Raw genomic sequence first — 26,782 nt, 5'->3', positions numbered from 1 at the left:
GATAAAATGATCTATAACTTTTTTTTATAAATCTCTAACTTCTATAGTTTGGAAAAAATGTTTAAAAGTGTAGTACTTAGTTTTGCAAGCCAGTGTATTGTCGTATTTATAATATTACTGTGATTATATTGTGCGCACCGCTATCAGTGCAAACAGAGTCAAGTATGGTCGGTGAAGTTCGCAGTTTTGCACTGCACTTGGTTGCAAGCTGCGCAAACGCAGCCGCGCGCGCAACGTTGCATTTCATTGCAGAAGTGCATATAGCACAGTGCAGTGTTACTTACTTGTTAAAAAAATAGGCAATAAAATTGGATTTACATTTGGAGATATGTATACATATATAGTAAATAATAGGAATTTTAACGGATTACATGTAAAGTTTTATTAAGCGACTTAAGTTAATCGTCTTGAAGTTGTTTCTTTTTTGTTATTTTACGTATGAAGATTTTTTTTTTAAATTACAAGTTCAGAAACTGAACAAAGACATTTTGTGCTTGAGTGTAGATAATATGGTTCGCAGGAAGCCTACAACTAAAAGTGGAGTGTTGTGGTGAACTAGAAATCCGATACTATTTGAGAGAACCTAAGTGTTGGGGGTTCCTAAAGACCTTTCAGAACGGTATTGTGAAACTAAAAGTACCAGGAATACAGATTCGAAAGGAGATAATGCTGATTTATAGGACACCGGTATAAATCCCTACTGGTGCTTGAAAACTATTCGGCGAGGTGAGTTTGTGGCTCAGGGTTTGAGGCGAACCCTTTTATGTTGATTTTAAAGTAAGTTTTATTAGTACATAGGTATAGATAGCTAAGTATTTCTACATTTATATACAACAGGAGCAAACATAAAGCCACGCTTGCTTCCTAAAAGGGTGGGCAGAGCAACAAGTTATCAGTAGATAAATTGTAATTTGACAAAGTAAGTATGAATTGATGTGAGAATGATGAGCTATACGATTAGCCCATCGCTCCTTTAGATAATCATCATATACGGGATTAACACACCAGAGTGAACAGGCACCTTCTGGGCGAGCGAGCTCCATCTTGGGCCTCGTCAATGCCTTCGGGTAAGTCTGGGGCCAAGGGCAAACTTATCAGAAATATACGGGATTAAGAAAAGTCTTTTTACTTTTACGATATGCCCATGATGACAAGCTGAACTAAACTGAACGCTTTTTTTCTGAATCCAGGCACTTAAAATGCGAATAGTTACTTAAAACTTTTTTTTGACGACTTAATTTTTTCACTCATCGTCTTCCTAGCATTACCTAACCTGGAGATACGACAGGTCCGGTTTTTTAGACAACTGACTGCCTGTCTGACCTTCCAACCCGCGAAGGGAAACCCACTCCAATACAGGTTATGAAGGTTATGTTCTCGGGAATGTGGGTTTCCTCACGACGTTTTCCTTCACTTCTGAGCACGTGTTAATCATTTATGATCCAAACATGAATTCAAAAACAAATTCGACAATCATCGGTTTAGGCCTGTGCTGGATTCAAACAAAAATGGCAAGCCTTACTTTCCTTACTTAAATGGCATTAACTACTTGGCCGGACAAATGGGGAGCGCTAACGTGTCTCACCCGCTAATATATTGAACTGGACTTGCCAGTGAAATACTCAATCAGAAAACGCATTGGCGCATAACACGCGGTTTTTTAACCGGCAACAGAGCGCAAAGTTACGCTGTGCGCCTGCGCTTCATTATTAGAACGCAGGATGTGGCGTGTTATCGCTATTTGATCCGATAATTAATCGTATTAATTTTATAATTAACGTGAAAATTAATGGAATGTTATTGCATTGTAATTAAGTATCTACATTGAAATTTATTAGTGTTGCTAAAAAGAAATCGATTATGGAGCCCCTAAATAATCTAAATATCGATTTGATATTGAACATTCTACAGTTACATCGTTTAGGTAACTAATTATGACCCTTAGATAATAATCGATTATCAATCTATAAACACTAGTGCGGCGTAGAGAGTATAGCCATTGATACCTAGTAAAATACAACAAATTAAATTATTCACGTATTTCACGTACCTACCTATTACGTATTTTTTTTATAAAGCTGATTATTTGTCATCTCTACAATAATACAGGGTGTTAGTGACATAATAACGAAGACCTTGAGAGGTGATTCTGAGTTGATATCAAGAGGAATTTTCCGTCGCAAAGATTTGGAACTAAAATACTTTACGACACGAAAATTTTCATGAATTTTCCGACACAAAATTCCACTTGATATCAACTCAGAATCATGGTCTGAATTATCACCCTCAGTATCCGTTACGGTGTCACTAACACCCGTACGTACCACATGTATGGCTGATAATACTGAGGGGGACGATACAGCTCGTTATTTTACATACATACATACATAAACCGGGGTAAGCAGAGACTATAGAATTCCATTTGCTTCGATCCTGACACACTTCTCTTGCTTCCTCCACATTCATCAATCGCTTCATACACACACGCCGGTTCAGAGTAGATCGTATTGAACCTTTTCTAAGGACATCTCCAATTTGATCATCGTAAGCTCGTTATTTTAAGTTTATATCAAGTGGATTTGTTCATCGCCAATATATAGAAATGAAAATAATTTTAAAAAACGTAAAAAAACATGAATTTTTCGACGGAAAATTCCACTTGAGTCATCCCTCAAGGTTGTCGTTACGATGTCACAACCCTGTATACGTATACACTTGGTCACTAGCCTACTTTCAAATTGAACAATTATTAATATATATAATGTACAGCATTCACGGCACATACATCTGTAATTGAAGTTGACAATCAATTTGTGCACTGTTGGGCGGATTGCATAGTACCGTGCCCCAAAGCTTTTCCCTGCCTAGAGTAAATCTAAATTGAGGCAATTCCTAGGTAATCGTGTACCACCTTAGGTCACATCTTCAATTGTGATCAGGTGAGATTATACTAACCTATTTTTAATTCATAATCTCGTCATTACGCCGTTTTTCACACACTTCTCTTACCTAACCTGTAGATTTGATGGGTCCGGTTTTTTTATAGAAGCGTCTTAACAAAAAAAATGGTGATAGCCAGTTTGGTATTTGAACTGTCTAGAAGGTTCTAATTGGCAGATAAAAGTGTGTTAAAAAGAACCTGTGACCTTTCTCACCTACACGTTACTACTATTCTATGAAATAAATAACTTACACAAAAGAATTGTTTTCTATACCTAAGCATTCTTTTCATTCGCAGACTTTCACACTTCTAAGTTAACGATACTTTACACCTTAACAAAAGTAAATAAATATTTAATAGCTCCGCAAATAAGAAAAAAACGTGGGTAGGTGCCAGGCATTCATAAGTGTCAAAAACTATACTTTCTACAAGTAGCCGTCATTGCTACACTATCAACTTTCACTGTGGTGTCTATAAGATATTGGGTAAGTATATTTTGGGCGACGAAACGGAACGTTCTTTGGGTCAATGTCAATGACCGGATTTGACCTTGATTTGGTGTTTTGTCTATCGTGTTGTAAACTAAAAAAAATAGGTAAAAAAACTTTTTAAGTTAAACGGTTTTATGTTAAACATACATTGCAATGGTTAAGATAAATGTACTAAAAACCAAATTTGACCCAAGAATAAATAATTAATAAAACAAACGGGGTGAGCTAAATAAAACCGTTTAAAAAAAAAAAACAAACTTAATGATCTTTGCATGTAAGGTAAGTATTAAGGTGAAGGGTGGATTGATGATTCAACTGGTCGTGAGAAGTATTTTACCTAATCTACATACATACATAAAATCACGCCCACCGGGGTAAGCAGAAACTATAGAATTCCATTTGCTTCGATCCTGACACACTTCTCTTGCTTCCTCCACATTCATCAATCGCTTCATACACGCTCGCCGGTTCAGAGTAGATCGTATTAAACCTTTTCTAAGGACATCTCCAATTTGGTCAATGTAAGTCCTTCTCGGTCTTCCTCTGCCAGCCCTACCATCAACTTTCGCTTTAAATATCGCTTTTGCAATTTTATTATCCTTCATCCGCTCTACGTGTCCAAACCAACCTAACATTCCCTTCTCAATCTAATAAGCCTAATCTAATAGAAGCATAAAGGTATTTTCGTGCCGCGTGAGCCACAGGAGAGTGGAGTTCCCATTTTTTACCACGACGATGCACGCCGCCATTCCGCAGTTTCCAAAACTCCAAATCCTAAACTATGCGGCCAATAGTCGCGCACGCGCGAGCAGAGGCCGAATCAAAAGCTTAGGTATGTGCATGCGGCTATTTGACTACCTGTATAGGTACAGAAAACTCAGTGAGGTATGTACTTAGTTCATCGTGTGATAGATGTACTTACAATCAAAGAGCAAAAGTGCAGTCACTGAGCCCATCGAATTATTTGTAAACAGTGGTGAAATTATGAACCATTCGTTTTCATAATTATAAAATTTATGTTTTTGTAAGCGTTTTTGGTCTATTAAAGAAACGACATGTAACCAAGAGCTATTAAGTGCAACCAGTAAATTCATTACTTTGCAAGAAACTGATTGGACTTTTGAACCTCTTCTGACTCATCATCACTAATTTAAGAGCCACGCTCTTGTTGGTGTAGCATTCTCCATGCTACTTATTAGGGAAAAACAGGGCAGTGGTCCCTTTTGCCTTGCGCCCAAACTTCGCCCTCTTGCCTTTCGCTCTTCTGACTACCCCGTTTGAAATAGTGTCGTGAGCTTATGTTATGTTATGGGTACCTAGACCTAGATGCGTAATACTTGTATTACAGAAGCCGATAGAAATTAGGAAAATAGAAATCTTAATGAGAATCTGATGACCATAATTTGTTGAGCTTCAATGTGTTGTAATGCTGCACAGCATGAAGTACCTGAGGTAAGTACTGTTATAATCGCTCTGACGCTCCAACTGACTATTGTCCACCAAGCTGGAGATTTCATTCATTGTTTCTTTTTTTAAATATTTATTTGATTAATTGATTTAAGAGCCACGCTCTTGTCGGTGTATTCATTCTCCATGCTACTTTTTTAGGGAAACATAGGGCAGTGGTTTCCACCATGCCTTCCGCCCCGCAGTACTCTGATGCGAGTGGGATGGTACCCAGAGTAGTCTATTTCAAAGCCGTCCTAGGACTCCTGACCGCCTCTGAATAGTACTGACAGTTACTGCTGCCCTCTGTCAGGTCCCTGTGACTTGCCCTTTCCGTCCTGCATTGTCGTACCTGCAGTAAAAAGACGCAAATGTTATGGTAAAGAGAGCTTTATTATAATATATACCTAGCTTTTAGGCAGATAGCGTAAGTCAGAAATAGAATAATTTGAAAAAACAATTAGATAAACGTCTTATGTATCAAAAAACAGCCAGTGTCCGTATTAATAGTTTTTATAACAGTACCTATTTGCTCGAGGTTTACCTGTCGCGATATCCCGGACACTCCTTACAAAAATGCTAGCGAGAATGTCGGCGCGCCCTTACTCTTTAGCCACGGCCATTCAAGACTAAAGTAAGATCCAGACTGAGTTCTACCATGCTCGATTGAGGGACCACCTTGAACTGACTCGACTTGTCTGTCTACTAGTGTCTATTTTTACAAATTGTAGGATGGATTTACAATCGTTTGAGAACTTACTAGCTCCTGATGCACTAGAACCTCAAAATTATGTTGCAATCCTCAGTGATACTTTTATTCATCAGATAAGTGCTGATTGAGGGAAATCGTCGACCACGCCGGCGGGGTCGGTATCGGGGTCTTGAAGTGTTTGGTGTCATTGGCTAGAGTAATCGGGTCGTCGGGATCGTATATTACGGGCTTCGGACGCCGATACTTTTCAGTACCGTCCCTAAGCGGGATGTATTCGGAAGCCGCAATAACCAGGGGATTTGGGTGGTGCGGAGCAGAATCGAATGGTTGGCAGACCTAGATCAATATGCAGATTTTCAAAAAATCATTGCGAAGGAAGCACGGAGCTCCCGGATTTCCGCATGAAACGATTCTGTATTATATGTAGACGATAGATTTGAGAGGGACTCGCGTCAGCGAAAACTACCGCTGCATAGGTCATGATCGGACGGATGCAAGTCGTGTAGATTTTCACCTTATTCCTAAGGGATAATTTACTACGCTTGTTAAGGAGATGCGGGGCGGAGAAATGCTATTATACTATACGTATTATGTGGCCACGAAGCGAAGTAACGAGTTGCGAAGTACCCGAGATACCGTTATAGACCATTCCGAGTAATAACTATAATTACACGTATAATGACTTGGAGTTGTGGTAACAACTTGTTGCGGAAGTGTTTAGTATAAACTCATTACCACTAGTAGAAAACTCAACCAAAGAGTTGCCTAACAGAAAGTTGTAGCTTTCATCACATATTGCAAATGAATTGTTCTTTAGTGTAATCCGTGATAGCCCTGTTCAGAGCACTCTAGCCATAGAGGCAGCCAATCAGCTCGCGACACCAAACACTTCAGGGCCCCGATACCGACCCCGCCGGCATGGTCGACGATTTCCCTCAACCACTAGGGTCGATTAATTCTTTCAAATATTTTTCCTCTCACACGACGCCCTGAGCCGAGGTTCGCGCCCAACTGGGCACCCTCAGGCCTGTTGTCTTAAACGTCATACCGGGTGAGAGCCTTCAGCGCTCCCCATTTGTCCGGCCAAGTAGTTAATGCCATCTGCGGCAAATCTACAATAAGTTACGTCAAAAAAAAAGTATCCACAATATTTCCTGGATGTTGACAACAATTTCGTGTGGATTTGCTCGCTACACGGAAAATACTTAGTTTTCCGCCTTGGTTCATCCTGCAGGTATGAATATTCAAAGCTACTTGATGTGGTTAAAAATAGGCTATTTTACACCCTCGTCAAATAACATTCTCTTTACGAAATAGTTTTTTATTGAATTCGTATGGAATTTTTACCCTATCGACGTAAACAATAAAGGAAATCAACGGTCGTAGGTACTCATTGCGTATTAGTTGGTTATGAAAATTCGAAAACCCCGTCCCCGTCTCTGCCCCCGGTGGGAAATATTCGTGAGTTTATTTATGTATGTAAACTTCGTAAATAAGTCAAAAATTAAAATGAGTACGATTTTCGATTATTGTATCAGTCGCGTTTTTCAAAAGTTCCCTTTTAACTAATCTTTCACAGTAATCATGATCTAATTTTATTTTAAGTTATACCGGCTAAGATATTATTTTATTATTTTTTTTTAAATTAGATAGTGATTACTGGAATTAGCACCAATATAGATATAGAAATATATTTCCGTCCTGGTAACACACGCACCTTGCTAGAACGGAAATAGAATAACCCCTCTTCTTCTAAATCTCATAAAACACTAATTACATTACCCAATCCACCCAGACCGATCCGTCAAGGTTACATCGAGATTAGGAAAATCGACGCTATTACACTAGGTCGATATCGTGGTTACCATGGTTACCCCGCCAATTTGCTATCAGACTACACGATCCTGATCGACAAGCCCGTCATCTTGACGCATCGGACAGGATGGATTGGCTAGTGTAATTTTCTCATAGGGTTTTTTGACGTATGTATTATTACACCCACACAGGTTCATCCCGCGATGTTGTTTATGGAGATAGCGTTCCAGGCTGAGATGGACAGACACGAGGACCCGGAGTCCAAGGATGAGGCGTGGCTGCTGTGTGGCGAGGACCCTGCCTCCACCAGGCGGAATGTTGACGAGCTCAGGGATATGATCTATGGTGGGTACCTTCGCAATTAGTCATACTCACTCGTCACTATGTTGAAATTAGGTACTTGACTGGGTCAAAGATAAGTTATAAAATGCGAATCTGGAAATACAAGCCAGTCTAAGATCAAAAATCAATCTCAGTTAACATTTAGACTTATTTTCGAATTCTATTTATGAATTAAGTAACAATGAGTACGGCGTTTGACCGCTTTTATGGATAACGTCACAGGACAGTATTGCCAAACAAACTCCAAAGAAAACTTTTGTTTGGACGTTTCGTAAAAAGTATTTCATTTGTCTAGTGTATCAAGTAGCCTATTGAAAAAAAAATCTGTTAAACCCACACAGACTAGCGTCATGAAATAAGGAATAATACATTAAGTAGTATGCGCATATTGTACAATTTCAACAATATTACATACCTACGAACGGGTATCTACAATTAGAAATCGATTAAGTATGAAAATCGATTATAGTGTTATAAGCTCCGCGTGAGCAGAGCGTCAAAAATAGTCTTAAGACTCATTTGAGTGTTCCCCTCCACGGAAATCTTTAGTAAAAGGCGAAAGATTTATACGTTTTGAAGGGAAACCAGAGTACAAATAGTAGCCAAGCGGTGACTCCAATGTATTCCCCGTAATATTTCTTTAACGCGTTCTAATTTTAAACAGCGACATCTAGTGGTACATTTTTGAACTACTTTTTTTTTCTGCACAGTAATCAGGTACGTCAGAATGTTCTAAAAATAAATGCCATGAAGAAGGCAAGGTTATTCACCTACAAAATTACCTTTTGACGCACAATGACCAATACGCACAATGACCAACAGGTAATACGAATATTGACACACAAGCATAACGACCAACACGTATAATGACGCCTAAGCAAAACGACCAATATGCATAATGACCAATACCAATTAAACTCGCATAATGACCAACTCGCAATTCGACACACTCGCATATTGACCTATTAGCATTTTGACTAACGTGCAACAAGTTTACATTTTTTAAGCTTGTCTGTAAAAAAAGTACCACTACCAACTGTTTAGAAGGGTGGCACCACCGTTTGAACGTGAGAATGTCCATACATCCAAGCCTTTACCGTTTTATTTTTAAACTTAAAAAGGAAACAAAATTTTATGACCATGAAATTTCAAGATCGTTATTTCGCGAGCCAAAAGTAAATCGAAGAAAATGTGATATCGATTTTGATATGAAACTGTCTATTTTGTTGCGTGAACTGCATGCAAAAAAATTAACACCATGCAATATCTTAGGAAGATAGTGTTTTCGCGGCTGAAACGTATTGCATGATTATTATTTTAATGTAAGAATATTACCAGAGTCACTTTTAAGTTTACTTTTGTAGTTCAAAAATATCCATTAATAAACCGTTCATTATTATGTGTGATTTTATTTTCTTTGCCCCATTAATAGACTATTATTTATTATATTGTATTGTTTCTTATTATGTATTGGCTAACCTAACAGCGTATTTGTTGTTTCGTGTTTAATGACAATAAATGATTTGGTATTGGTCATTATGCGTATTGTTAGTTTTGCTAATGCGTCATTATGCGTTTTGGACGTTTTGCGTGTATGTCTAAATTCGAATTTTCCGTTAGTCATTATACGTATACGTCTTTTCACGTACGCGTCATTTTGCGTTTTAGTAGAAATGCTAATAGGTCAATATGCGAATGTGTCATATTGCGAAAAAAACCATTGTATTATTGGTCATTGTGCGTCAAAAGGCAAAATTACTATACGTTAATAAAATTAATTGGTGTACACTTTACCACACAGCTATTAATTGTACGAGTATAAAATATAGTCAACATTTATAAATCTTACGTGTTAGGTAGTTACGCAACAAATTAGAGTGTACACATTCCACCAGTAAAGATAGATTGAGTAAGTTTAATCACAAAATTACTGTATTAAATCACTTTGCGATTATGTGAAAATGTAAAAAAATACGTACTTACATATAATACTTTGTGTGAAATCTAGGTATAATATGTATATAATTGATATAAGTAGAACATTTTGAAAGTGAAGATTATATTTTAGTTCTGATCTCAAATCCTATTGTATACATTTTAGAATTTTTTTTTATTATTATAAAAGTACTTAAACTATAAACCGCTATTTTATATTGAGATACCGAATAATTTTATGTATTTGTTACCCGACTGTCAAAGGAGGAGGGTGATGTTTTTGTACACCTATGTTCACAAATAAAGAATTTGATTTGATTTGATAGCGCCCTATAAAGGTGTGATGTATCATAAAATTTAATGGTCTACTATTATTTAAGGTCAAGCATGTTTAAGTTGAGGTTATTTATATTTTATACGAAATGAAATAACTCGAGCAGCTTATTATTAACTTTTGAATGTTTTTATTTCCAAGGTTACCCCATAGTTGTACTACATTTGTGACACAAATTATTGCGTTAATTAAGTGAGCGACAGACGGAGGGTGAAGAAGAGAAACTAGAATCACTTAGAATGAAATTATATTTTAAATTTACAGCTAAACCTAACTAACCTAGGTGCGAATGAGTCCGAAGTTAGGACTACACTGAATTTTACTTAAAAACTATTTTACATTATGGCTAAATCGAGGTCACAATTTGGTGGCGTGATTGACGTCAGCGCATCGCGTTCGGGCGCTGGCTCAGCAGGCTGGCTGTTCCATTAATTACGCTGACTTGAACTCGTGGAACGACGCTGGTCACGGCGTATGGGTGTGAGCAGGCGGGCGAAGGTACCGGTTACGTAACATCTCCACCCTCAGAACAGCACCTATTCGAAGACTATCGTGGAGAATAGTGCTGGTCACCATTTCTTGGGTTATCTTTTTTCAGGGTGGTATACCCTGGCCTTCCTGCACGGAGAATCGATGTTCCTGGTTGAATCGATGGTTTGATATCATGTTAGGTTCTTGGATTCTTCCCGGTCAGATTACGGCAGTATCGTAGTAATTGCTTGCAAGTAACTTAGATAACATTTGAAATTTTCGTCGTTACTTGTAATTTGAAGTGGCTTCATCTCGAAGTTCCCACACTGTTAGATTTTGGTGCATTTCTGTAAGTACGTCTGTCGTGTTACATTAAATCTCGACATCTTTTCCTCTCTTCCTGTTGGGAAAAAATATGGAAACTGAACCTTTAGTGGCTTGTGTGGTCCTCGCTGCGCTTCATTTCCATTGCCCTAGGCGGGAAAGGAATTCACCGTTCTGATGTTGGAAATTCATGGCCTATTACGACGCGGAGCGGTGGATAGGTGGTCTATTGCCCGAGCATGGGTGCCTGGTGGACTTCGGGGATGGCGAGGCGCGCATATACATTAGTCTTCAGGGCATACTGCATAACCATCGGTGTCCTGCTTCTGGGATTCCTGGAAGACCTGGATGCACTGAAGGACTGGGACGAACCATAAGGTAGTGCACCGGCGAAGTAATTATTCTTCTTTTTTTCTGACCTCTTTTTTCTTCACTTATATAATTTTCTTCTTTTTCTTTTTTCTTACATTTTTTCTTGGCTTAATTACACTCTGTTCCCTTCTTCATTATCGATGCTTGGATAACCTCCGTTGTGACTTCACGTAGATTCTGAATACTCGAGATGGTGCTTGACAGTCACCCGGGCAGCCCGGAGCACGGTGTTCGATGTGAGATACGCCTGAATTTGCTCGCGAACTGACCCGCGAGTATCCTACCGACTGCGCCAATTAAGTGAGCGACAGACGGAGGGTGAAGAAGAGAAACTAGAATCACTTAGAATGAAATTATATTTTAAATTTACAGCTAAACCTAACTAACCTAGGTGCGAATGAGTCCGAAGTTAGGACTACACTGAATTTTACTTAAAAACTATTTTACATTATGGCTAAATCGAGGTCACAATTTGGTGGCGTGATTGACGTCAGCGCATCGCGTTCGGGCGCTGGCTCAGCAGGCTGGCTGTTCCATTAATTACGCTGACTTGAACTCGTGGAACGACGCTGGTCACGGCGTATGGGTGTGAGCAGGCGGGCGAAGGTACCGGTTACGTAACACGTTCTGTAACCTTGCGTTTGCGTGCGTGATGTGTTTATGTGATATCCACTGATAACGATCGTAAAATGTCTTCAGATAATATTCCTTTCAGGGTGTTTTATAAGCGCCATTTTTAAATGCATTACTTATCTATAATCATCCTTGAGCAAAGTGTGTTGTATTGCGGCCTCGGTGGGTTAACAACCATTAAAATGTTCGGCTCATGAATCGGAGGTCTTTTGCTTGAATTCCGGTGAACATCCAGTGTAAAATAATTTGTTAAGACTTAAAAAAAAACACATCGAATATAGATGGGGTTGTACAGATTTGAGGAGCTCGGTGGCGCAGCGGTAAACGCGCTCGGTCTGCGATTGTTGAAGTTAAGCAACTTTTGCAAAAGCCGGTCTAGGATGGGTGGCCACAAAAAAGTTTTCATCTCGAGCTCTTCCGTACTTCGGATGGCACGTTAAGCCGTTGGTCCCGGCTGCATCAGCAGTCGTTAATAACCATCAATCCGCACTGGGCCCGCGTGATGGTTTAAGGCCCGATCTCCCTATCCACCCATAGGGAAGTCCCGTGCGCCAGCAGTGGGGACGTTAATGGGCTGATGATGATGATGATTACCTATTTTCTCATTTCTTAGCCACATAATTAATAAAAAATCTAATGTAATGGCAGAAGCATATATAAAACTAATTGTTGCTTGATATTTGAATCACATTATGTATAGAACGATGTTGCTACCTGTGTTGCTTCTCTTTATTTTGATCAGAATAATAATGGGTGGTCGTCTTATTGGTCTGGTACGTAATTCCTCCTAAAAATAATAATATTATTTTTTATTTTATTAATTCATTTCTTTCCTTGGTTTCCTTTTATTTTGGTGCAATAAAGTACCTATATTTATATAATTACTTATTCAAAAAAATATAATTATATTCCCAAGAGACCTAAATAGAAGCACAATACTTATGCTTGAAACTATTGCCCATATATGTTGATAAAATATTTATGTACTTAAGTAGATACAGTACGGTCACGAACATTGCTTTGGTACCATGTCACATTAACTTTTTTGACAAATTGTTAGTGCGGCAGAGTCCTAAAGTGGGTACATTATATTGCTCATGACTGTACATTCCGATAATAAGATTTTAAGCAAAGAGACTTAGGGGACATCTCGTCCCAGGCTTAAACTGGGCCCAGGGACGAGTTTGCCCTAAGATGATCTGTTTTTATTAATTAGAATTTCATAATTTATCTTGAACCTAGTACACGACCCAATTATACTAAACCAACAAAAACACTTTTATGTAAAATGATGCCAAGACGTGATGATATCGATCGCAATCTCAAAAGTTATTAGATCTCATGTAGAGCCAAGCTTCTAAATATACTCGCCCTAACTAAGTATAAGAATGAATGAATAAATGGATGAATGAATTAGTTTTAATTTATGTAGGAAAGTGAGAATGCTATGTAAGGATAAAGAATGGGAATTTGATTGTTTATGGTATGAAAGGAAAATGGTTAATGAATGGGAAGTAAGGCAGTTTTAAAAAGTAAGAAAGAGGAGTCTTTTGTGCGATGTCGGACGGGTGAGATGATTATGGTTTTAATATAAGGTGTGTGTGTATAAAAAAGGAGTAAAGACATTTAAAAAATATCCGAGTTATTTGATTATCCCACATTTATTCGCATAACAATTGCAATAATTATGTTCGAAATACTGAAACAGACAGAAGAGAAACCCTAAGTTCCCAAAGCTCTACACGTTAAAATATAAGGCTTGCTATGATCATACATGTTTTGATCATAAAAGTAAAGACTATACTTTCTTTTCGACCGCTTCAATAAACATAATAAGCCTTTCACATTTTACGATGGAAAGGTAAATTAATAGTATATAATATACCGTACTAATGCCTACTTAGTATTACAATATGATCTGTGATAGAGTAGAGAGTATAGAAACACAGCTGTTTATGATCAGTGGGAATGTTGCTATTGTAGAAACTCTTTGATAGTAACAACACCGGCTGCTTTTCTTATTGAAATTAAGAAGAACTTTTCAATCGACGTTCTCCAAACACACGATAGATGGCGTTGTTCACTTTTAACGTGATAATTACGGGCGTGCGTGCGTGTGCGTGTGTGTGTGTGTGTGTGGGGGGGGGGGTGATGTGTGTGATTATGTGTTGTATTGTGATGGGAAGTCTCGGCCACCATGCAACTACAATTTGTGAAATAAAGAAAGAATATTTTTTTATTTATTTATTTATGTTGCTACCTAAATTTCTACACTTTATTTAGATCAGAATCATAATGGGTGGTTGTAATTGTACCTTGGTGTAATAAAAACGGTCATCATTCATATCCAAAAACAAAGCTGCATAATGTCTGTTATCCATGAAATTCGAAGTATAAACGCAGAAAAACTTAACAACGCCATCATCTATCGTGTTTTTGGGTAACGCCGATTGGATAGTCCCCCATTGTTGTGAACGAGTGCCCTCTACACCGGTTCCCAGGTGGCATAGCCGAGCTGCATTGTGTGACGGATGTGGCAGAGACTTCGTTAAGGGTGATCCACGCAGGATATTTTATTTTTGTCTGCCATACGCAATAATCATATGTAGAGGATGGTAAAGAATACAGCGACTTATGTTGACCACGTTATATTATTAATTAAGCACACACAATTATTCGTTTCTTGCAGTTGATCGTAGAAGAAGGAAAAAGTATTGCCATTGTTTGCATTAAAAAGTAAAAAAATATAATTTGTTGGATGTTGCTAACAGTATCTACGACGGACATTGGAAATTGTCCCCGTAAGATATATTGCTATAGAAACATTAATCTTCCCGCGACACGTGGAAGAGAGAAATGCATACATATAAGTAGGTAAACACAAACGGATGTTCATTGCGTCCGATAGCAAGTTACTTACATACATAAACTCACGCCCATTTCCCAACGGGGTAAGCAGAGACTACGGAATTCCATTTGCTTCGATCCTGACACACTTGTTTTGGTTCCTTCACATTCATCAATCTTTTCATACACGCATGCCGGTTAAGATTAGATCGTGAAAAAAACTTTTTCTAAGGACGTCTCCAATTTGGAAATATTTCATCTTTTATCCAGCAAAGCAAGAATAGTAAACCGATAAAATATTTAAGCAAGAAAAAAGCAACTTCGACAGTTTCCAAATGGCAGGTTTGATATTCAAAATAATAGATAATAACTTAAGTCCAATTTAACATCAAATCTTTTCACGCTTTTATAAATGAGATATATTTTATTTATTTCTAATTAAGATTCCGTATCTACTTTTAGATTTTATCTTGTTAAAGTTTTAGATACAATTGTACAATAAGTAAAGCGATACACTAAAACCGTTTTGCGTAATTTTATTTCCACAAATGGAATAGAAATCGACTCTTGCGCAATCTTGCGTAACGAAGTTTACAAATAGTTCTGATAAGTAGCGCTCCGTGAAACATGGTTTCTCGACGCTGAGAAATACCATCGAGATTGCTAAATGTATTCGGTTACAATTATTAATTATAAATAATTATTTCGTTTGTATACATCTTCAACGATAGATACTTTACTTAAATGAATAGAATAGAATAGAAATGTTTATTATAAAAGGACGCCACACACAAAGACAAGACAAACAGCCTCCTAACAGCCTCCGTGGTCTAGTGGTTAGAGCGTTAGGCTCACGATCTGGAGGTCCGGGTTCGATTCCCATTGGGACATTGTCGCAATCACTTTGTGAGACTCTCCTTTGTTTGGTAAGGACCTTTCAGGCTTGAATCACCTGATTGTCCGAAAAAGTAAGATGATTCCGTGCTTCGGAGGGCACGTTAAGCCGTTGGGCCCGCTTATTAGCCGTAAAAACACCTCCACCAACCCACAGTGGAGCAGTGTGGTGAAGTATGCTCCATACCCCCTCCGGTTGATCGATGGGAGGCGTGTGCCCAGCTGTGGGACGTGTATAGGCTGTGTATGCCTTTTAAACACTTTAAAGCGTATTTGTATTGTACTAAGGGAGAAATAAACGAGTTGTTTCTCAACATTCAAATAATGCTTTGTAAAGCATCATTACTTGAGTAGTCTGAACCCTTTATTCAAAGGGCTTTTGTTAGAAAAGGAACTTCTAGTAGTATTACAAAGGGTCGCTACTGCTCCCTTCAGCAAATGTTAACGACCACATTCAAAAGTACATCTTTTCTTTATATGTATTATACGAACATTTACTTATGTACAAATAGACTCATCTAGCTATAGAAGTGGCCAATCAGCTTGCGACAATAGACACTTCAAGACTCCGATGAGGCCGGCGTGGTCGAAGTTTTCCTTCATTCAGCGTTTGTTGCTATAGGCCCACTAGGGTAGATTAATTCTTTTAATTATTTTTCCTCTCAGACGACGCCCTGAGCCGAGGTTCGTATTCAACTGCGCACCCTCAGGCCTGTGGTCTTAAACGTTTTGAGAGCCTTCAGCGCTCCCCATTTCTCCGGCCAAGTAGTTAATGCCGTCAGCGGCAAATCTACAATAAGTTACGTCAAAAAATAACTGTGGTAAGACATCGGCGTAGGCAGAGATTTTTTTTTTTTTTTTTTGACGTGACTTATTGTAGATTTGCCGCAGATGGCATTAACTACTTGGCCGGACAAATGGGGAGCGCTGAAGGCTCTCACCCGGTACAACGTTTAAGACAACAGGCCTGAGGGTGCCCAGTTGGGCGCGAACCTCGGCTCAGGGCGTCGTCTGAGAGGAAAAATATTTGAAAGAATTAATCGACCCTAGGGGGTCGATAGCGATAAGCGCTGAATGAGGGAAATCGTCGACCACACGTCCCTAAGCGGGATGTATTCGGAAGCCGCAACTACCAGGGGATTTGGGTGGTGCGGAGCAGAATCGAAAAAACGTTTGGAAGCTAATTTGAGCCATTGGGCAATGGTTGGCAGACCTAGGTCAATGTGCAGATTTTCATTGCGAAGGAACCACGGAGCTCCCGTGGCTTTCCGCATGAAACGATTTTGTATTACCTGTAGACGGTGGATTTGAGAGGGACTCGCATGAGCGAAAACTACCCCTGCATAGGTCATGATCGGACGGATGCAAGTCGTGTAGATTTTGACCTTATTCCTAAGGGACAATTTACTGCGCTTGTTAAGGAGACAGTGAAGACGGCCCATTACAAACGCGGCGCGATCGCGCACACGTTTGATATGGGCCTTGAAAGTAAGACGTCTATCTAAGACTACGCCGAGATATTTGACTTGCTCCTCCCAAACGTAGGCAGAGAAGTCAGAGGTATATATTTGCATATCAAAGAATTTGTGTACTGTCGTAGGTCAGTGAAGATGAATTATAGTTATACAATAAAGTCCAATCGCATCTAAATTAATGAGTTGTTCATTAAGAATGAGTAAATAATGATTATTTCAAAAGTCTTTTAACATAAAAGCCCAAAAGCCTCTTGACCAAAGAGTTTTTAGTTTTTTACTTAACAAAAGACGCTTTCCCACTTACTAACGAGAATTATTCTCTTTAAGTTAGAGAGTTAAAGCACCTTCTTCAATAATCACCATGAGACTTTCATTTGAATACGTATTTATGGCTTTAACATCAGCATGTAACATAAACACAACTATGAGCAAATAATGTTTCCTTGAGTTTGCGCAGTTGCTTGTGTTGACAATTGTCCATTGGCATAGCTTAAGCAAAATTCAATAAAGCATAAATGTCAGAGTTGGTAAACAATTTCTAAGACTGGCAGTTAGGTTGTAGCGGTAATATTATATACATTGTTTTAGGTTTACGCGGTTATTATCATAATTAAAACACATAATAACGGGTTCTTACCGCGTTTAAAGTAGGGATATATTCTCTTCTTGTTATGTCATGTTCGATGCGTTTCCACACTCCTCTCGTGTAAACCGACCCTATATCTAATTAAGTACTTAATTACATTATTCTGTATTTACAGAGCGCGGTGAGTGTGAGCCGCATCGCATGGATGATGCGTACCTGATGCGGTTCCTGCGCGCGCGGCGGTCTATACCTGCGCGTGCGCATCGATTGGTTAGCATTTACAGTTTTACTTTGTCAATTTTAACTACTTGGTATCTTTTATTTTCTAATACGCCGAAGAATAAAGAAACAGAAGAGTGACTTCGAGTCAAACAACCTAAGTATTTTTTTATATTTCGAGTAATACTTAAACCTTGCAAACTTTAGGGTTCCGTGTAAAACTTTTGTTTGTTTCTTTTTTAGACAACCAGCCTCTTTACAATGACACGTCAGCAGGTTAATTGACAATGTTTGGCCATATCATGAAGTTGCATGATGCATTTAGTTGCTCATATCGTCAAATGTTTTGTGTTCATTGGTCTGGCCAAACTACATCATGATGTGGCCAACGTGTGCTGTATTATTTTATGAAATATTGTTATTTTAAGATTGTTTCAGCGTGTGTAACTTGATTTGAAGATCTGCCGACAAATTGAAGACAATTTAATAGTGGAAATGATGACTTTTAAAGAATGAGTCTGCGGTAATACCAGTAGGTAGCTAACCACTTACTACCGAGTTCAAAAGTTGTGTGTTTTAATTGTAATAGCTTCTAATGGTTAGAAGATGGGTGTTCGAATGCCGTGACTAAATTATAATGTCGTTTACAATTTTAGTTGCTAGTTTTTAACTATATCACTTTCCATTCACATATTTACATTATGACGGCCTATGTGGTTCAGATGTTACGATCCTGAGGTCCCGGGTTCAAATCCTGGTTTTACAAAAATCACTTTGTGATCGCTAGTTTATCATACAGGGTCTAAGTGGCACCGTACCGAATAATGAAGAATATGATTCAACTTATGATACTGAGTGAATACCAAGTGGAATTTTCTTTTTATTTATTTTTATTAACTAAGAATCAGAGCTGGGTCATCCTCCTCAGTATTCGTTACGATATCACTAACACCCTGTATTATTCTTTCAATAGGTACCCAGTGAAGCCAACCATATACTCGTAACAAATCTCAAACTTCTATCAGAAAAACAAATCAATAGGTGTAAATAATGCTTGTTAAACTGGTGATAGATCATTGAACTGAAAGTGATATTTATACTTCAATGATTACTTAATGCAGAACCGTTAAAAGTATGTAGTGTAATCCCTACCTATACCTAATAATGCTAAACAAACAAGTAAAGTTTATTTCCTCCACAAAAAGTTTCCACATATTACAAAAACACTCAGTCTGAACATAAAATTTGTAAAACAACTAGATATAGGTAGGCAAATTACGTACGATTCTGATAACCTAATTAGTTCTTACCATAGACTACTTGGGGGTTAAAAGGCCACATCTAAGCAATTCATCTAAAAAGCGATATTACAATTTGACATTTGCGCATATAAAAGTAAGTGCGCAATGCAAACAACTGTCAAATAGCAATATTGCTTTTTTTTAATGAATTGATTTGATGTGGCCTTTTTAACCCCCCTTACTGCCGATTAGCCAATCAATACAATCTTCTCGAACACGTTAAGCCTAAATTCGTCGGCATTTTCCTGGGGGCTATAAATGCCATATTGAAGCAATAGTTCATCTGAAAAAGCAATATTGCTATTTGAAATTTATTGACGTTGCGCACATACTTTTATATGTGCAAATGTCAAATTGCAATATTGCTTATATAGGTTATCGCTTCTATCCCCCTGATGTCATATTTTCTTCTACTAGATCAGAACATTCGCCTTTCAAGACCAATCTACAACAAGTCAAGCAAAAAATATCTGACTTACTATACAAGATTTGTTTCTCTTTTCAGATGGTCCGTTACTGCAACTTCCGGAAACAAAACCCTTACCTGTGGAGAGACATAGACTGGTTCGGCTTGACGAAGCTTGGAAACATCTTTGAAGGCGTGTTGTTTGACCGACCCGACGTCGGTAGACTCATCATATGCAGGCTAGGTAAGACGGAAGACTTCTCAATGGTTATGGGAGCCTGGTACTTTCGCCAACACGCGTGACAAAATTGGTTTTTTGTTCAAGCACTGAAAGCAAAGCCTTCAACACCGGTTCGGCTAGTAATTGACTCAAAGTCACTCGTCAGTATATAACACAAGATCGTGTGATCGTTATCACGTTTGCGTTGTCATGTTTCCAAAAGCTATGATGATCCCTCATTCCAGGTCTATGGGACCCAGATGAGCACTCAATAGAAGAAGTTCTTCGAGGCGCCCTACTCCTCCTGGAGATAGGCATCATGCAGCCGAAGCTGCAGGTCCTAGGAGGTACAGCCCTGCTGGATTGCGAGGGGCTCACCATGAAACATATGAAGCACCTGTCGCCTACATACGCTCTGCATGCTATGAACATTATGGGGGTAAGTGATTGGACGGGTACAGAAGTTGAGGGTCGAGTGACGACCGCAACGCTTCTTGGAGAGTTTGACCAGTTAATGTGCGAAGGGCTAATCTTCTGTCATCATCACCATGTGGTTTATCATACCCGTCTTAAGACGACTAAAGGGGCTGCAGGCTTTTTAATATATTAAACTCAAAACTATATCCCAATAGGATAGTCAGAGTTTACATTCATCGTAAAATGAACTAAGTACCCACACCTCACCGATCTTTCTGTTAGACCGACGTAATAAGTCGAATCGCCGCCTTGGTCGAGCCAACTGTGTTAGTGAAAATTGTATGTAGATAAATTAATAGTTCATTGGTGCAAATCCGGTACCCAGGTTCGTTCGAACCTCCCCGTTTGAGAAGCAAGCCGGTGTACCACAGGTGTGACCTGGTTTTTTAGTGGTAGCTTGTAGCTCTGTCCGGATGTATAGTGGTTCTTTGCAATTACGAGTATTATCTAAAGTGTCTCGCAAATACTGCATGAATCATCTGATAAACCAACGAGGTCATATAACAGCACAGACGTCTTGCGGCGTAGAACGTCAAATTCATTTTAAAGTCATTAGGTATAGGTAGGTACTACACTACATACTTTTAACGGTTCTGCATTAAGTGGGATCCAATCTATAGTAGGTATATGAACACTGCGAAGCAAAACCTAAGTCCCATATACCAGATGATGGTGATTATGATTTTTAAACAACGTCTAGGACCCAGTGCTGAGGTTTTTCTTGAAGCTTCAGCTTCAGCTTACAGGTTGTGAGAATCTGCAGTAGATTTTTACTGTTTGAATGAAATTATTTTTGAATTTGAATTTTGAATTTGATAAGTGATATATATTTTTGAATTTGAATTTGATAGTAGCGACTAAACCAAAACATGATGCAAGATGAACTTCATCAATTCACTACACTCGTTGCTCAAAACGCTGCAATAATGAATTAGCAATCAGAGGCAATTATTTATAATAGTGAGAATCGGGGCATTCTAATAGCAACCATTTTTAAAATAACAATTTTCTTATAAGGCTAAGAAATTATGCAAAAGTTGAGCAGTGGGGTAGTTATAGAGCAATATCATGTACCCACTTTAGAACCCTGTCGCACTTACACATTTGACATTTAATGAGACTTACAGTTTATTTTGTCAAAAAAGATACTGTGACATGGTTTCAGTGTGTATATTAGTATTCGTGACCGTACTATGTATTATTTAATGTGTGAGTGATATCCAGCGGATGTGTTGTTCCCCGATACCGACCCCGCCGGCGTGGTCGACGATTTCCCTCATTCAGCGCTTATCGCTATCGACCCACTAGGGTCGATTAATTCTTATATAAAACCAGTTGGTTTTATGTATGGTCTATACCGGAGTGGGCCCTTTCGTTTATGTTTACATTACAATACAACGTTAATATAATATGTTGTGGGTATGGTATCGGGACAAACCATATTGGGATTTTACTACGTCTTAATAATAATGTTTGTAACAATATTTTGCTTCTCTCTTGGTAGTTGCTTCTGAAGTGCCTCCTGTATGCTGATGATCAAGTTCTTGTAGCATCATCGGCGGAGGATCTTCAGTACATGGTATCTCTAATGGTAGATGAATTACAAAAGAAGGGTATGAGAGTGAATGTTAATAAGACGAAAGTTTTGGTGATGGAAAGAGAAGAAAATGTGTCTGAGTGTAGAATTATGATTGGGAATGAAATGGTAGAACAAGTGAATGAATTTGTGTATTTGGGTACTATGTTTACAAGGGATGGTAAATGTGATGAAGATATAGAAAGGAGAGTGAGATTGGGTAATTCAGTGAATGGGGCAATGCACGCAGTTGTTAGTAGCCAATGTATCTCGCAAGATGCGAGGATGGCTGTTCACAATGCAGTGCTTGTCCCTACGCTGAAGTACGGTAGTGAATGTTGGGTATGGCAGAAGAAGCATGAAAGTAGGATCAATGCCGTAGAAATGAGGTCTTTGCGTAGCATCTGCGGTGTGAAGTTGAGTGATAGAGTGAGAAACAGTGTGATAAGACAGAGATGTGGTGTAAAAGACGATATAGTGACTAGGATTGAGAAGGGAATGTTAGGTTGGTTTGGACACGTAGAGCGGATGAAGGATAATAGGATTGCAAAAGCGGTATATAAAGCGAAAGTTGATGGTAGGGCTGGCAGAGGAAGACCGAGAAGGACTTATGATGACCAAATTGGAGATGTCCTTAGAAAAGGTTCAATACGATCTACTCTGAACCGGCGTGCGTGTATGAAGCGATTGATGAATGTGGAGGAAGCAAGAGAAGTGTGTCAGGATCGAAGCAAATGGAATTCTATAGTCTCTGCTTACCCCGGTGGGAAATAGGCGTGAGTTTATGTATGTATGTATGTATGTAACAATATTTTGTAACTATAAATGTATAAATAAAACCTTCTGGACTTTCTGGGCGAGCTCCATCTTAGGCCTCGTCAATGCCTTCGGGCAAGTCAAGAACAAGCCCATCAAAGGTAAAAAAAAAACTCTTTATCTGTTTTTATCGAGCCATGTAGATATAAATTATTGTTAGCACTTTCTTATCCAACATTACTAAATGTCAGAAACGGGGCCTTAGTCAAGTTTTAAAAGCAGACATTAGACAGTGATAGAGATAAAAATGTATGGAAGTGATATAAGGTGCCTTAAGGTGGCAAGCCCCCTCAGGTGGTTTCGGAACGCCATCTTCCTCGCTCTTTTTACTGACTTTATATCTTACTTACAATTCTGATGTGTTTTTTTTTCAACGAAAACTCGTTATCATTCGATTGATTTAAGTCCGGGTAAAAATTGAGACCATAATGTTTTATCTGGATTGAAAGCGTGTCTATTGCGAGGTTTTGTTAACAAAATCACATCCTAACATGTATTTTCAATAAAGCGCTATGACATTTTTTTTATAAGGCGATGATATGGGGCCGTTTAATGATTTTCAATGGATATTATGAATTCCTTCGAATACCTTCAAACCTCATAAAAGTGTATTTTACAATTTTCTTTTTTCGCCTCCAGTTCGCTTTCCCCCTGCACCAGCGCGGCGTGCACGTGGTCAACTGCTCGCGCATATTCGAGGCCCTCTTCTACGTCTCCAAGCGATTCGCGCCCTCCGATGACATCTGGAAGAGAGTTCACTTCCACGGCTATGATCTCACCTCGTTACACAGGTTGGTACTATAGAATGGTTCATAATTCAAATTCATATGTATTGTTATTTAGAAAAGAATCGATCGATCTAATATCGACTGATACATCACTATGTTAATGAATGTTACAACACTAGCTTACGTACTTTGACAGATCTAATTGTTACTGCGCATTGAGACGATTGTAAATTGTTATCTTATTGAAATATAATCAATTTGGGTCGTGTACTAAGTTCAAGATAAATTTTGAATCAAATCAAATCAAATATACTTTATTGCACAGAACTACATTTAAACAAATTGAAAACAGAAATTATGATTACTAAATAAAAACACATCTAAAACAAAAACAAAACTTTTTCTGTTTTCTATTTAATTTATTTACGAATTATAATCAAGAAAACGCAATAATAAGTCCGACATTTTATCACGTTTTTCTATGACGTCATTCAGTGCCTTTTCATTCAAACATGAAGTTACTCCATAGTAACTCCATAGTGACGTTTAGTAAAAAGTAACTGATTTGACTAATAGGAAATTAGCCTATTGTACTGAACTGGTCGTTCTGTTTAATAGTAAGTATGTATTTATTGCAAGTTACAAATACGGTACACGTGACGCCCTAAGGCCCAGCAACCTAGAAAAGGTGACATCAGCTGCCTCATTATAACAATATTATAAATTTGTATCTTATTATTAGATTGTAAGGTTCAGATGGACACGGTAAATCACTAACGAGAATGTCTTACAACGCGTCCGTCAGAAAAGACAGATATTGCTCAGCATAAAAATGAGGAAACTCAATTCAATTCAATTCACATCACCAGCCAATTAACGTCCCCACTGCTGGGGCACGGGCCTTCCCTATGGATGGATAGGGAGATCGGGCCTTAAACCACCACGCGGGCCCACTGCGGATTGGTGGTTATTAACGACTGCTAATGCAGCCGGGACCAACGGCTTTACGTGCCTTCCGAAGCACGGAGGAGCTCGAGATGAAAACTTTTTTTTTGTGGTCACCCATCCTATGACCGGCCTTTGCGAAAGTTGCTTTACTTCAACAATCGTAGACCGAGCGCGTTTACCGCTGCGCCACCGAGCTCCTCTCTCCAATTCAATTCATTTATTTGCAAATAACGAATCATATACATCAGATGCAAATTAATATAAGATAATTTAGGTAACAATAGCAACTCGGGTATCTATAGCACATGCTCCGAAGTGACAGGTATCGCCTACTTCAAATTAAGTTTCCGGGCAAAATCTTGGGTCGAGACGCGTGGGAAGGCCGAGAATGCATGTTTGGACAGCATCAAGAAGTAGAAGAAGGTGGCGGCAGACAGCTATTCCGTATGTCCAGGGACAGGCACACATTCCATGAGCTGCTCGCCAACCTCCAGTAAAGGAGAAGCACGACAAGAAGAAGTAGAAGACAGATGCCTTTGTCATCAAAATTAACTAAATAACCACTTAATCCACCTGGTAGGAGTTCCGATCCTAAGAGTACTCTAGTACTTGGCCTGGCGTTTCTTTAAAACACATTTCCAAACGCACTTTCTTTTAAACTTGTTAAAGTATCATGTAATTTTATTGAATTGGCTTATTGCACAATTAAAAACAAAACAAACACATCTTATAAATAAAACATCTCCTCCAATGCGTCACATCGAGGCAAGGTGCCCAACAGGCTGGCAGCATTACCCCTCTGAATCGCCAGACTAATTCTCTGACAAAAATAACTACCAGCCCTAGCATCCCCCGAAGCCCCGATAAGACGCATTGAGAGATCCTTAACAAATAGTTTTGCTTCTGGACCCCAAGGACCCGTTTCAACCGCAAATGGGACAAAAAGGAAAGACCCGCCAGACCCTTAAAAGAGAGGCTTTTAGAGGCCTTGTTAAAGTCAATAAATATATTTTTTATTTTTTTTCAGGTACATAAGTCCGGATTGTCTCCCGAAGCGTTATGGTGGCAGTCAACAGGAGGTGTCGCTGAGGGTTTGGTTGACAAAGATCAACCAGTACAAGAACAAGCAGTTCGATGACGAAATGAGGAACCTGGGTTATGCTGTTGATTAGACCAATAAGTAAGAAGTCATGGTGACACTATTTGAAGATTACAAGTATTATTAGTTCGCTTCTATCTGTGCTCAGCGGTGATGGAAAACCTCGTAAGGAAACCCACATTCCCGAGAATTGCATTTTCGAAGGTATGAGACCTATCCTGTATTGGGGTGGTTTTCTCTTCGAAAGTCGGAAGGTTAGACTAGCAGTCGCTTCTGTAAAAATCCGGACCTGTCAAAATCTTCAGGTTAGATAAGCGGACCCTGTGAAAAACGGGATAATGCTAGGGAGATGATTAGTTAGCTTCTATGCAGAACAGGGAGCGAATAAAATACATAGAAGAAAAAATAATAAAAAAAGAATGTAAAATCTCCACATGATGGACAATGGTTATGGGCAATAGGCTGATCCCTTTTAACGTTCATTATATTTATCTTAGGACTTCGTATCAACAGTGACTGCAAGTCGTTTTTGTTTACTTGTAGCTCTGTCCACCCCGATAAGAACTGCGGCCGTGAGTTTTTCTATGTATGTTCAAGTATTATTAAAATTGAATTATTAAGTCCTATGCGTTACTGGCCGAGAAAATAGATTTAGGTACTTATATAAAAACATTATGAATTGATGAATTTAAGTATATGGGAATATGTATATGAAACGTGCAATAAACTCGAGTACCTTACTTACAAAAAAATCCTGGCCAGGCACGCTCCCGGTATTTATCCGACTGTGGGGAAGCGAAAAGGAGCATAATGTGTAGCGAATGGAACAATACGTGAGGCTAATGCGACACTGTGAAATAAGATAAGACAATAATTAATCTATAGACTGAAAATAATAACTAGAAGACAGGGAACTGTGGCGGATTTAATATTAATACAGATTAAAAACTATTTTGATATAATAATGTGTATATAAGATAGGAAATAATGTATATAGATAGTTAGTGGTAGTAGCCTAGTTCGAAGAACGAGTGACTCTCATTTCGAGGTCGCAGATTCAAATCCCAGCACAGGCCAAAACCAATGTTACGCACATTGTTACTTTTTAGAGGCATGGGAACTTTTTGTTACAAACAAGAATTATTGTTTCTAATGCAAGGGTTTTCAATATTTTCATAAACAGAGACTATTTTTGTAATTATTATTGTAATATGTTCTTTAAATTAAATAAATAATATAATATTAAGTTGCCTGGAAGAAATTGCTGCATGAGCAATAAGGCCGCCTGTTGTGCTTTTCTGTATATGTTGTCCTTATCTCTGTATTTTGTGTCCATTGTGCCGTGATTGTGCTCAATAAAGTATTTTATCTATC

The 26,782-nt window shown here is 38.6% G+C and overlaps 1 protein-coding gene and 1 non-coding gene across 3 annotated transcripts; one reads left to right on the top strand and one right to left on the bottom strand.

Annotated features, from left to right (window-relative positions):
- The first annotated feature begins 202 nt into the window (after positions 1–202).
- On the top strand, positions 203–26,782 carry LOC126370730 (clavesin-1-like). 2 transcript variants are annotated; one of them, XM_050015757.1, is made up of 7 exons: positions 203–726; positions 7,597–7,750; positions 17,794–17,888; positions 19,644–19,788; positions 20,010–20,203; positions 23,273–23,424; positions 25,337–26,782. In XM_050015757.1, exons 2-7 carry the CDS (start codon positions 7,609–7,611, stop codon positions 25,479–25,481), a joined length of 873 nt encoding a protein of 290 aa, XP_049871714.1. In that variant the 5' UTR covers positions 203–726; positions 7,597–7,608; the 3' UTR covers positions 25,482–26,782. The 2 variants fall into 2 exon arrangements, with proteins under 2 accessions (XP_049871714.1, XP_049871715.1); XM_050015758.1 differs by lacking the exon at positions 7,597–7,750.
- On the bottom strand, positions 8,225–8,340 carry LOC126371051 (U5 spliceosomal RNA). The gene has a single exon (XR_007566945.1). It is a non-coding gene; the product is annotated as a U5 spliceosomal RNA (small nuclear RNA).

Source organism: Pectinophora gossypiella, chromosome 11, assembly GCF_024362695.1.
Source record: "Pectinophora gossypiella chromosome 11, ilPecGoss1.1, whole genome shotgun sequence".
In the NCBI taxonomy this organism is placed as follows: Eukaryota; Metazoa; Arthropoda; class Insecta; order Lepidoptera; family Gelechiidae; genus Pectinophora; species Pectinophora gossypiella.
Note: the sequence above shows the minus strand (reverse complement) of the source record. Positions and strands in the feature narration are given on the sequence as shown.